At 37.3% G+C, this 12,330-nt stretch overlaps 1 protein-coding gene across 3 annotated transcripts in view; it reads right to left on the bottom strand.

The window, feature by feature from the left end:
* PREX2 (phosphatidylinositol-3,4,5-trisphosphate dependent Rac exchange factor 2) overlaps positions 1-12,330 on the bottom strand; it is a 172,858-nt gene that overhangs the window by 19,421 nt on the left and 141,107 nt on the right. For all 3 annotated transcript variants that reach the window (XM_051768310.1, XM_051768315.1, XM_051768322.1), the window contains 2 exons: positions 9,399-9,465; positions 7,169-7,359 (listed from right to left, as the gene is read on the bottom strand). In XM_051768310.1, coding sequence (XP_051624270.1) covers positions 7,169-7,359; positions 9,399-9,465 — 258 coding nt within the window. The remainder of the gene's footprint in view (positions 1-7,168; positions 7,360-9,398; positions 9,466-12,330) is intronic.

Raw genomic sequence — 12,330 nt, 5'->3', positions numbered from 1 at the left:
TAAACTTTCAAACATCTTCTGGATCAAAACATCCTAAACAAGCCTGAAAAAAATGAGATTAAATCATTTTCTATCACCAATAGTCCATTTGTTTCTGACCGGATGTGGTTTTCACTAAAAGGCTGCAAATCAGTCGGACAGACACACATCCATACTGAAAATGGAGTTACAAAATAGGAAAACAGACTGGCATTTTCTCAGAAATTGATTATTTCACAACAGCTTGTCCAATGTCACTTGAAAGGAAAAATAATTTGAGTTCATGTTCACTACCTACAGAGCTGCCACTCAGCAAAGTGTATATCTGTTACCAGAGTAAAAAGAATCTAAATCATTCAATTCATTCTCAGGTTTCAATTAGGCTTTCAGCCATCCTACATCCAAAGATGCATCAAAACATTCCTTAGAAAAATGTCCTGAATAGAAAAGATGAGGTGAAACAAATTGGTTTAGTAGTTACCACAGTCAGGGATGTCAAAATGAATTATGTTCTGGCTATGTGAATAGGAAAAAAAATGAAAAGGGTGCATGTATGCTTAGTCTAATTAAAATCTAAAGCTTCTACTCAACATATAATATAATGCCATTATTATTATTTTAATTACTTTTCTTCCTGTACATCATAAGCTAATCATGCCTACATTTGACCACCTTTCAAACCAATTACACCACGAATATTTATTTGTTTCTGCTGTCATTTAAATTAGTGCTTATAGAGCAAATATTATTTAAGTCTGTACGCAGCAATATCTCCATGCAAGTAAAGCTGAAGCTTGCATTCTCTGTGCCCATATACTGAAGCTTTGCTGAACAGAATTTCTTTTCACAGGGAGAGGCAAGTTGGGCCAGTCATTTAGTAATAGAGAGAAAATGAGCATGAAGTTCATACATTAAACTATAGTACTGTATTTTGCAATTACAGTAAACTCTACTGGAGTTCAGGACTTAGGTTCAGTCCCTTTATGAACCTTTGTTAAGCTGAGATGCTGCCAGTGTGGAAAGGCCACTACTTTAAAGTCAGTATTGGATGGAAACCATCTACTGAAGGCTAGTCCAACATACAGAAAGTAATTACTCTGCCCATGAAGTATATTTATTCAATTACGATGTTTCAGTAATCATAAACAACCTTTCAAAAAGCAACTATCTGTGGAACATACACCACTACCACACCGAATGGGCAGTCCATGGTTAAGGGATCTTCTGCCTTTTATCCATTAAGCATCAGCATGTACAGGTTTCATTCACAACAGGCACCACTGTGATTATGTAGTTGTATAAACCTCAGAACAAAGGCATTCCAACTCCCTTATTAGGCACACATCCACCATCCTATGACAGGATAATCAAATCCAGCTCTACCAGATATTTTCAGACACAAACTACCAAGAGATTTCTGACTTGCTGAAGTAGATGGCATGAACTTATCAAGAAGAGAATTAGTCTTGAGAGGTAAGCATATATTAGCCATATTTCAGACCTAACCTTGGTTAATGAGTTCTTTTGTAGGTTACAACTATATTTTTATCAGGTATATTATATTCAATATTAGTAAATTTTAATTCTGAAGCATGAAACATGCAGTGGGTAATATTTTCTCCTGTAGTTAATTTGAAAGATTACTGTCATCCAATCTATTTCCAGAAATAAATGTGACTATTCTACCTTTTTAAACAGAGAGCTTTTCAAAGAAATTGAAGGGAAAAAAAGCATACTTCTTTCTTCTTTTCACCAAACATCATCTGTCAGTGTTAAAAAACTGCAGGGAGCATCTTTCCACAATCATTCTTCCTGTAAGATCTTGCCACTTTTAATCAGCTTGAAATGTTGCAAGGAGGCACTTCCACTATTAAATATTCTTTTCTTGATGAAAGAACAGCATTTCCAAAAGATTCAAAGTATTCCCTTACCCATTTTATTTACTCATTTTCTGTTAATACTTGCAAAAACAAACTAAGAAACAAAATTTAAAGTCATATGAAACGCCAGCTTTGGCCATTATCTCTTGTTCTGTGCAGAAAGTCTTTCACATTAAAGGCTTCTTCCCCTGTAAGAAGGCATGTAAATCTGCTAGAAAATTGCCATTTACTTCCTGTCTTGCAATGGTTCAGCGCAGGCTATTCACTTAACTCTCTTCCATGCCAGAAAATTAAAGATTTGGCTAATTTTTTAATTTTAGATTGTTTGAGAGGTCCTACTCTGATTTTTATTGGAATGTAGCAGATTTTGTACAAAAAAAATCAGATTCAAAGACCTGGACTGCAGATAAGGCAATGTTGCAGGAACTAAAGAGTGAGAAGATGATTCTACAGAGCACGGTGATAGAGTTGTGTGTCAAATATCCATAATGTTAAAAGGAATCCAAATAGAAAAAAAGTACACCTTGAAATCCATACTAGTAACAACTTAGATCCATCTTATCTGTCTCAGTGCATTTTATGAACTTCTCTGCATTTTCAGATTGCATTTTAAACAAAATAATGTCTCAGAATTTAAAGCATGCAAAAGAACAGTAAGACTATAGTCCATCACATATGTATTAGAGAAAACAAAGCAAAATGTACCAGATTGCATATGAAAGGCAAATATAGAGCAAAATAAAATGATCACCACTGTAGGAAGAACTCATTTGTGCTAAATGGCTTATTTATTTTGTTTTAAGACAAATTCTCACAGATTTAAAAGTTATGTAACTGTTTTCAGTAACCATCACAGAATGAAATACTCTATTATCCTAAACTATTTTAGAAAAAGAAAAATTTGTTTATACCTTAGTAGGTATCACAAAAATACACTAATTGTAGATAGACATAACAGAACTATCATTTAAAAAACAGAAGAGAACAGGACTGAAAAGACAGTTGAGACCAGATGGCTGGAGAAGAGCACAGATTAGTTTTTCAGGCTGTGCTGACCTGCCTCCTGAAAGTAGTCCCATCAATCCCCAAAAGCTTTCTTACTGTGGAGTTAATAGCCTTAATACAGGCACAAAACTTCAAGGAGACTTTTTTTTTGTAGCACATGCTCACTGAGCTCAGAACTAAACTCCTACAGAAAAATTTCTACAATAATTTAGAACAAAGGATTCTTATGAATGTCCAAAGCACAAATTCAGAGAACTCATTTTTCACCTTGTTTCATCTGATTCACAGAAAGGCAGCTGGCCATGATGGACAGCTTATGGTGTTACTCTGCTTTGCAATGTGGAAGATGAAGCAGGTTTAGCTGAATTGCAGGAGCGGTGCCAGCTACAGGAGACAGCATAATCAACCCTTGGCAAACCTGCCTCATCATTCAGCTGACCGTCTGCCAGCCAGAACCCCATCACTTGAAGGATGGTAACACTAATAAGAGAATTTCTCGAGGGGAAATTAAAATCCAGAAAAGAAAATAAGATGGTGATTTTTCTGGGGTTCATCACGATTATAAATTACTTTTCTCTTGATCCTCCAGGAAATGCAAAAATTTAAATAAATTTGGGATTTGTTTCATTTGGATGCTTTAAAGGATTCCTTTGAGCCTGTAAGGCCTATGGTCCCTGAACAGACTTCTGCAGCTGCTGCACCTAATTTCATTTTGGCAAGGAAAGAGGCTAAGACATGTCTGTGTGGTGCAGTCTTGCTCTTCTTCCTCAAGCAGGAGCTAGCATCATGATTCAATAAAATTTAAAAGTGCCTTTCATCACCTACATTTGTACAGATCGATTGCAACTTCAAACAGAACGAATACAAGTGAAGAAAGCAGAGTGTTGTTTACAGGGTGACATCTGACTGGCAGGCAGAAATATAATTATAGATGATCAAAAAATGGAAAATAGAAATGCAAACTATTGATTTTATGAACTAATTTAGAGCTCTGTTCCAGATGTATGATAATCCAAGCGGAGATTTATAGCATTGACACATCACTTAGGAGAGTGAAGGTTAAAGGGACTTATTTTCCCCCATTCTTGTTTTTCTGGTGATTGAAATGCATTTGAAAAGAACTGCTGTCTGAAATAGATATAGGATTGCAGGCTCTAATGTAAATTGGTAAACATATTGTCATAATAAAAATCAAAGCAAAGCAATCACCAGCAATTCAAAATCCCCAGCATTATCTTGGATATAGGGATCAAAGTATGAACTCTGTCAAGCTGTTTTAGCCTAGTGCAGCGTAAAAAGCAATTTAATATGGATCACAGAGAAGTCAGAAACCAAGACATTGCTTATCCAGAGATCAGCAATCACTGTCAAAGCAGACAAAGCTGCTGTTTCATAGTTCTTTTCTGCATTGGACTGTCAACCAGCGCCTCCCTCACAAGTTATCTGGGACTTTAGTCTGGTTAGTAGGAATGGTGGCCCAATCTCCCCTCTGCCCCCATCAATTCATGACACCTAAGCTGAGTAAACACAGAAAGGGCTCTCCAGTCAGTTCAGTAAAAGACAGATAAATTGAATGAGGGAAGGTATATACATGTATAAAAATCTATTAAATATATCTAAACTTTGACAGATTAATGGCTTGCTCAGTTCCCACTCCCCAAGAACAAAAGAAAGATGAGCAGAGCACCCTGTACTCTTCCACAGACTTTCAGACATTCACTGCCGTTAGAGATCAATCATAGAAATTGTGCTAAAATGAAGGCTTTTTAAAAGAAAGCATAGGGGGACCTTCCTCCAAGTCTTAATTTTTAAGCTGGTAGGACTGATAAGTGAATAGATTTTCAAAGTTTAATCGACAAGGACAATTCACATTTTTCTCCCATCTGTTTACCTAGTAGCATCTGTAGATATTACCAGTTTTCAACTCATTTAATATCCGTAGCATAGTGCTAAAAAACAGCCAGGAGTCCTTGATCTGGCTATCAGTGCAAAGGCAATTTCAGAATGCCAAAAAGCAGAGCCCCCACTTAGTATTGGACTGTAGAGAGGTGGCCTAGGGACGCCAGAAAGAGAAAACAGCTCATGAAGTGACTTTATATTACTCCAAATGCTAAGGAAAAACTTCATCCATCCAGTTTGTATGCACAACAGTAACTTCAGAAAACCATTGTTAAAAATCTTCCTCAGTTTTTACCACTTCAAAAAATAAGAGCACATGAATCCCTCCTAGTCTCTAACTGCAGAGATTTTCTTCTGAACTTTTGGAAATTCTGGGCACAAACTCCCAAGTACCTCTAAAAATTCTCAAGTAATCCATTCCTTTTTCCTGGAGGGCCTATCTTAAAATACCTCTGATAATGCCAAGAATTGATGTTTCTTTCTCTGAACAGATGGCAGCCAAAAAGGCAGTATTAATGCACAAATGAAGTAACAGTATCTAGTACCAAAGCTCAAATGGACTCACTGTAAAGCAGAACTAGATATGCTTTAGAGAGGTGTTTTGCATCTTTACTTTATATGAAGAGGTGATATTAAGTCCTTTAACATCCAGATGGAAACCCACACATAGCACTTTTAAATCCCATTCCCATGGGAATGACTATTCCTAATACAGTCTTTAAATCCAATATGTTGGGTTTCTAATATTTTGTGGTTTTAAAATATACTAAATAAACATTTAATAGTTTATACCTTTGATTTACCCCTAGTTTTGAGTAGAAATTTGATGGCTAATTTATTTTCATCTAAGAACAGCTCATGTTCAGATATAAGCAAACCACATCTTCTTCAGTCACCAAATTATTCTGAATAATTTGTGACCCACACACTACAGAGTAATAGGTTATTTGGGCTATTAAAGTTGTTCTGACTTTATTGTTAAACTGTAAGAATTTTTGGCACAAATATACTAACGAATTCATGAAATGGTGATGAAACCCAGCTTTATAAAAAATGGCACAATTAAGCCCAGTCTTTTCTGATCACATAAGACATGAAACTGAAACCAAGACAATGAGAAAAACTTTATAGCTTCATGGCCTTCTGAAACAACAGCATCATGACAGCCCATGCTAAATAGTATTTCCATCTTCATCTGATATAGTGACTAGTGGTACATAACACAGCTTTTTTCTGCTATTACCTAAAGTCAAGTGCAGTATATAGCATGATATATACACTGGTATCATTGACAGAGAGTAATACAAATAGTCTGTTGCAAACTCTGTCAAATGGCAAGCATTATCCTTGCACAATTTAATGGTGTTGGCTATATATGGAGCTTTTCCTTTTCTTCATGCCTGATAATCTCCATTGCAGCTTATGTTGCAATTGCCTTTTTCTTTCCTTCCCTCGTCAGAGCTCCGTTAAAGAAAGGATATTACTTAAAATGAAGAGGAAGTAATGCTCATTCTAACACCAGGTCACCAAGTCTGCTAAAGTAAGGACTTGCACAGATCAGAAACTAAGCACCATTTTTTACATACTGCTACTTCTGATCTACAGTTTGGAATTCTTATAAAACGTGCAGATATTTAGCATCAGATTATTTGTTATGTTAGGTCTTTTGTTTGTTGGGGTTTTTTTCCCGTTCTCCAGTTGTAGTCTTTGCTTTTTTAGGGGAATGGACCAAAAAAATTGTAATCTGCCCAGCTGGAGCATAAACAATATTAGAGAGGTCTGTAATGATGTTTTCGTCATATAAATAATGATGCTATTGTCATATATATATTTGTCTAATAAAATCTCTTAGGGTTGATGACAAAGATCAGCTGATTATAGGTCAGTCTATTTTTTGATATTGTATTAAACATATCGACCACGCTACAGGCTGAACCTCTACTTATCATAAAGTATTCCTGCAAAAATGTGTGTCTTAAGTTACATTTTTTTCCTTGAAACAAGTTCTACTATTGTTCCCTCTAGCATACAAAGTAAATACAAATTTCAGCATTTCTTGCCTGTATTAAGAGTTCAATATGGTAGGTGGTATTCATACAGGTAATGTTCGTTTTTCTGCTTTAGCAATTCAGATGTCTGCCTTTTACTGACTTGAATGAGGAACAATCCTTTACAACTGCACAAAACACAAATTGTACTGCTCGTTTCTGTCAGTCACTGCAAATACAATTCTAGAATTTCACCAAAAAGCTTTCAAGTATGTTAGATATCTATAGATATAGATGTAGTTTAAGATATTAGGTATTTAGTGTAAGAACTCTCTATTAATAAAGAGCAGTGGTCTCCAACCTGCAACGGCTGCATGAATGATTGCAATCAATGGAGGAAAAAAAAAATCATCATACCGGTGAACTCCACTGTTGCACATAATGATGTGACAAGCTCCAAGCCTGCTACAGAGTTCAGATGACACGGAAAGCAATCCCACTCCAGAAGCACTGCACGCAGTGTATGCGCAGGCGGCGGTGCGCTTGGATCGGATAAAGGACCCTATGAGTCGGTAAAGTTCATCCAAGCAATTGAGAGGCCTCATCAGCTGCAAGAAAGGAAGTGAGAGTTATTTAAATATTTGCTACTGAGAACATATGAAATACTCTAAAAGAATAGGTCATCACAGGAGGAATACCCGATCTAGTTGAGAAAGCCAAAGCCAAATTCCATGACATAAATACAAAACACAGTTTTCTGTTACATGACCTAAGACAACTTTTAAACACTTTTCAATTCTTACCATCACTGATTGTTTCATTCCCAGGCCTGCCTATGGAAGTGTTCTTCACTTCAATAGACTGAATAGACCCATGAGGGCTATATCCACTAATGGACTGGGCAAAGAAGGGAAGCCATGAAGAGGCAACCCACAACCACACACAGATACAGAAGGAATACTAAGACTGGTTAATAGACCTGCTGAGAAAATCAGCTTATAATTATGACAACACTGTCCTTTATTTATCAAATATATAGTTCCTAATCCTGACTAGCAACATCAAAAAATAAAAACGAACACAAGTCAAAAACATATCACAAAGTAAGAACAGCTAACTTTGTAGCAGGACTTAAAATGATCCCAGGATTACTGTACTAAAAATGAATGATCCACCTAATAAGGAAGACAACTTCAAGTGCAAGGCTGCTGTCAGAAGAGGATCCTTCAAGAGTGGTCTAGCAATGAAAACAGTATTTCGTGGTGCTTTGTGTACCAGAGATGTTCACAATACCATTCTGCAGACCTCATAATTCCAAATTCTGACTTATCTTTATTCCAGAAACACCTAAAGATCCCAACAAACCCCTGTGCTACTCAAAGAATTAATCTTTTGAAAGACAGATTCATTCCCTAAGGACAGTTTTAACAGTTAGGGAAATGGCAGCCTCACTTGCTCCTATGTGATAGTTATTTCATTGAAAAGCATAGAGGTCAAGTAAATCAACTATAACAAATAGCATATTTAAACCTGAGTACAAATAGATTTAACTTGGTTTAGGTCCTACTGGTTTAACTTGCACCCATTTAAATTGATTTTAGATGGTGTCATTTACTAATGCAAAGCTATGGGCAATAAAGTGAAAAGTGCAGCCAAAAATGGATCATGCACTCACTCTTGGCTTGCTCCAGTTGCAAAATAAATGCATTAGCCTAACATAGTATCCCTTGGTCAGATCTGGATTATGAGATACTTTTCTCTTGCCCTTGAACTTTTCACTGAAATAGACAGGGAACAGGTTTAGGGGTAACAAGCATTTCACATACAGCTGAACATCCCCTGCTGCACCGCTGACTGCATGGGCAAGTTAAGTTGCTCACTCCCCAGGGAAGGAGAAGCCAATGTCCTTCCCTCCTGTGCAGTCCTGCGTGGATCCAAGAAACAAGAACTATCAGTCTGTTAACAGCAATGCTGGTGATAATGGCATAACATTTTAGCATGTCATACGGCTCAGCTGATGATCACTATTATTTCTCAAGCCACAGTAGCTCAATCACTTTTGAAGTCAGCATAGGCAAGACCCTAGGAATTTCTTTACTTCCCCTATTGGGTTGCAGTACAGGCATTAACTCTCCAACAGCAGGAGAGAGCACTAAACGAATTTTCATAGCCCCTGGGATCTCTGAGCCACAGAGGTTTAAAGACAGATGAAAGCATTTGAAGAAAGCCTAAATGAGAAAATTCAGAAGAAAGCCTTCTGAGCAGGCTGCTGAAAGAGTATTTAATTTGGAAAAGCGCTTCCAGCATTCAGAACAAAGAATTTCTATCTGCACCTGTCCTCCCCCACCCCACCGCACATGCTCTTAGAGCAGTTGCATTGCTCTGAAAGCACAGTGAAAAAGGAAAGTTATGATTTCTCTTCTCAAACACATAGATGCCCTCCTGCCACGCCTTTTGATACAGAACCAGAGGGCACCACCTACCTCTAAAACACAGGTGGAACAAAATGCTGTAAGAGAGCTCCTCCCTTCCCTGCCCCTCTCCCCACAGCTTTAAATAATTCAATTTTTTGATGGAATTAAGAAAGCCTTGACAAGACAGTGTGTAACATAGAAAGTTTAATTAGGCACTTAATATTTTTATTTACCTTATCTATATATGCTGCTTTAGATGTTGAATTTGGAGGCAAGTTTGACTTGTCCAGGTAGAATGCCCTGAAAGAACAAACAGAATAAGGCAAAAACTGTTAACTGTTTAAGCTCCTGAACAAAATGTACATAAGTGATTGTTGTTAGACACCATCCTAAGGCTGGAATTTTTTTTACCTTATGCTAAGGGAGGGTCAAGGAGTAACACAATACTAAACAGGCATTATCACTCTTTCTTTTAAAGTAATAAGGTACATTTTTTGTTCTGAAGACAAAAACTGTCCCTCTCCTCTTTGATAGTACAGTGCAAAATTGTAATGTCCAGCTATCAGAGAAAAATGGATCTGAAAGTGATTTTCACCAAAACAATCCATAAAAAGGTTTGTGGCAACTGTATAGATTTTAATATATACTTGGCATATAAACAGTGCCTGAGCCTCACACACTACAAGCTTTTTTATATATACAACTGCAATAACATAGAAGCAGAATCCCAAACATGAAACACAGTGCTGACAGAGGAAACGTATATATGTTCACAATATAAAAAGAAACAAAAAAGTAATAACCCTTCAAGGAAAAAAAATATGCGACATACAAGCAAAATGGCATTTGCAATGTGTGCACTCGTGCATGCATGTGCAAATAAAAAACAAACTGCCTTTCTTTACAATTTCCACACACTTCTTTGAAAATTAATTAATGCATTAAAGGAAAAGCCAAAGAAAATTCTAATTTAGTTGCAGAACACAACAGTGATGGACAACGCATACTTACTTTAATCAGGTTTATCCACTGTGTATCAACTCATATTATCCCAGTTCCTTCTAATACCTTTCCCTTATCAATGAATAGTCCCAGAAGAACTTTATATAGAATGCACAAATGCATCATGTGCTGTTTTCAAATACAAAGTTGACTAATTTCTGTGTGACACAAAGGAGGCTGTCATTTTGTACAGAGGGTTTCCACACTATCCTCTCCTAAAACAAAGAACCTTTCCTCTTACTCAACACCAAAAAGGAAGAGTTTTAGCAAAGAGCACACAGGAAGCATAGAGCTCTTCTCCTGTCTCCTTCCACTCAGGAGACCTAAACGAATTTTTGTTTTAACTTTCCAGTTTATAAGCAACTTAATTGCTCATCACAGAGGAGCTATCATTAAACATCTCATAGGTAGTGGAAATATCCTACTTACCTCTAAGATTACACGGTTTTTTGCCTCTGCAGCAACACTTAAAAAAACATTGTCCCTGCCCATAGCAGTAGAGTTGGACCAGATGAACTTTAAAGGTCCCTTTCAACTCAAACCATTCTGTGATTCTCTGATCACAAAACTCATTCTGCTAGTTGTAAAGCTCCTAAAACCTCCTGTGGCAGCTGAAAATAGAAATATTTGGTAGGCCTCCCTGCCTGTACAACCAGTGAGAACCAGGCAACAGCTACCACTGCTGCAATTCTGGGCAAGGTTTAAATAAAACAAAACAAGACAAGCTCCACTGAACTATGGAAGACACAGGAAAAAAAGAAAGATATTCTCCAGCGACAACCTCAAGGTATCACTATGATGTAGCTCCACTGCCTGTCCACAAGGAGCAGACCTGAATAAATCACAGAATCACAGAATATGCTGAGTTGGAAGGAACTCACAAGGGTCATTGAGTCCAACTCTTAGACCTGCACAGGACCATCCCCAAGAGTCACACCATGTGCCCAAGGGTATTTTCCAAACACTTCTTAAACTTTGTCAGGTTTGACGTTGTGATCACTTCCCTCGGGAGCCTGTTCCAGCACCTAACCACCCTCTGGATAACCTAAACCTCCCCTGACAAAACTTCAGACCATTCCCTTGGGTCCTGTCACTGGTCACTACAGATAAGAGATCAGTGCCTGTCCCTCCTCTTCCCCTCACAAGGAAGCTGGAGATTGCCATGAGGTCTTCCCTCAGTCTCCTCTTCTCCAGGATAAGCAGAGCAAGTGATCTCAGCTGCTCCCCATACAGCTTCCCCTCAAACTCCTTCACCATCTTTGTTGTTCTTTGGGCAGGGGTGCAGACTGCAGATTTGAATATCTTTTATTCTTCAATAATCTGGAATAATTGGGTGGATAAAAAAATCCATCCACTTTTAATTCTAGTAGAGTTTTCTTCCTATCGCCTGTAGTTTTGAAAAACATCTTCTCCCAAATTTAAGGTTTGAATTAATCCCTTCAGAAAGCACAGCAAAGCTTTGTTATTCCATTAAGCCTGTTGCATGATCCAGAATGTACTCTGTGTCAAAGAAAGCTGGAAACCATTGAAAGGAAAAGAGGTTTGTAGAGAAAATGACTCATAAATCACTTTGAGGGGCCACAGCACATAAAAGCTACCTCAGCAGCAACAGACCAACCATTTTCCTTGTTAGCAAAGCTAAAAAACAAAGCATCACCCTTCTCTCTACTGACCATTATCAGACTGAAAGCCTATACTGCTCTTTCCTGCCAAGCGATAGGAAAACCTGCTTCATCTGGAGTCTGTTCAGCACTCTCATTCTCTTTGGACTGTTATTTCAGCAAATTCAGCTGCATTAAATGAAACCAGAAACCAAAAATAGAACAGTATACACATTAATGGAGTACATAGAAAATAATTAACTCAGGATACAAAATGAAGCAACATGGACACTAGAATGGGATATACAATTATAGGAATTACTCCATTAATTCAGTCAATTATTCATTAACCTAAACAACAAAAAAAATCAACTGTACACAACATGCATTTAAAAACATCAAAGTATCCTGTTACAAGTGAAACTGTTCCCCCCTCCCCAATCAGATAACACTCCCAGATGTTCCCTAAGTGCTTTATTTCTATTGCTTTTCATAAAAACTGTCTTCAGTATTTTACAGAACATGACAAACTGTGGACAGCATATAAATTTCCAAAGCACTT

Source organism: Manacus candei, unplaced genomic scaffold (assembly GCF_025592945.1).
Source record: "Manacus candei isolate 608988 ecotype Guabito, Panama unplaced genomic scaffold, ASM2559294v1 h1tg000008l, whole genome shotgun sequence".
In the NCBI taxonomy this organism is placed as follows: domain Eukaryota; kingdom Metazoa; phylum Chordata; class Aves; order Passeriformes; family Pipridae; genus Manacus; species Manacus candei.
Note: the sequence above shows the minus strand (reverse complement) of the source record. Positions and strands in the feature narration are given on the sequence as shown.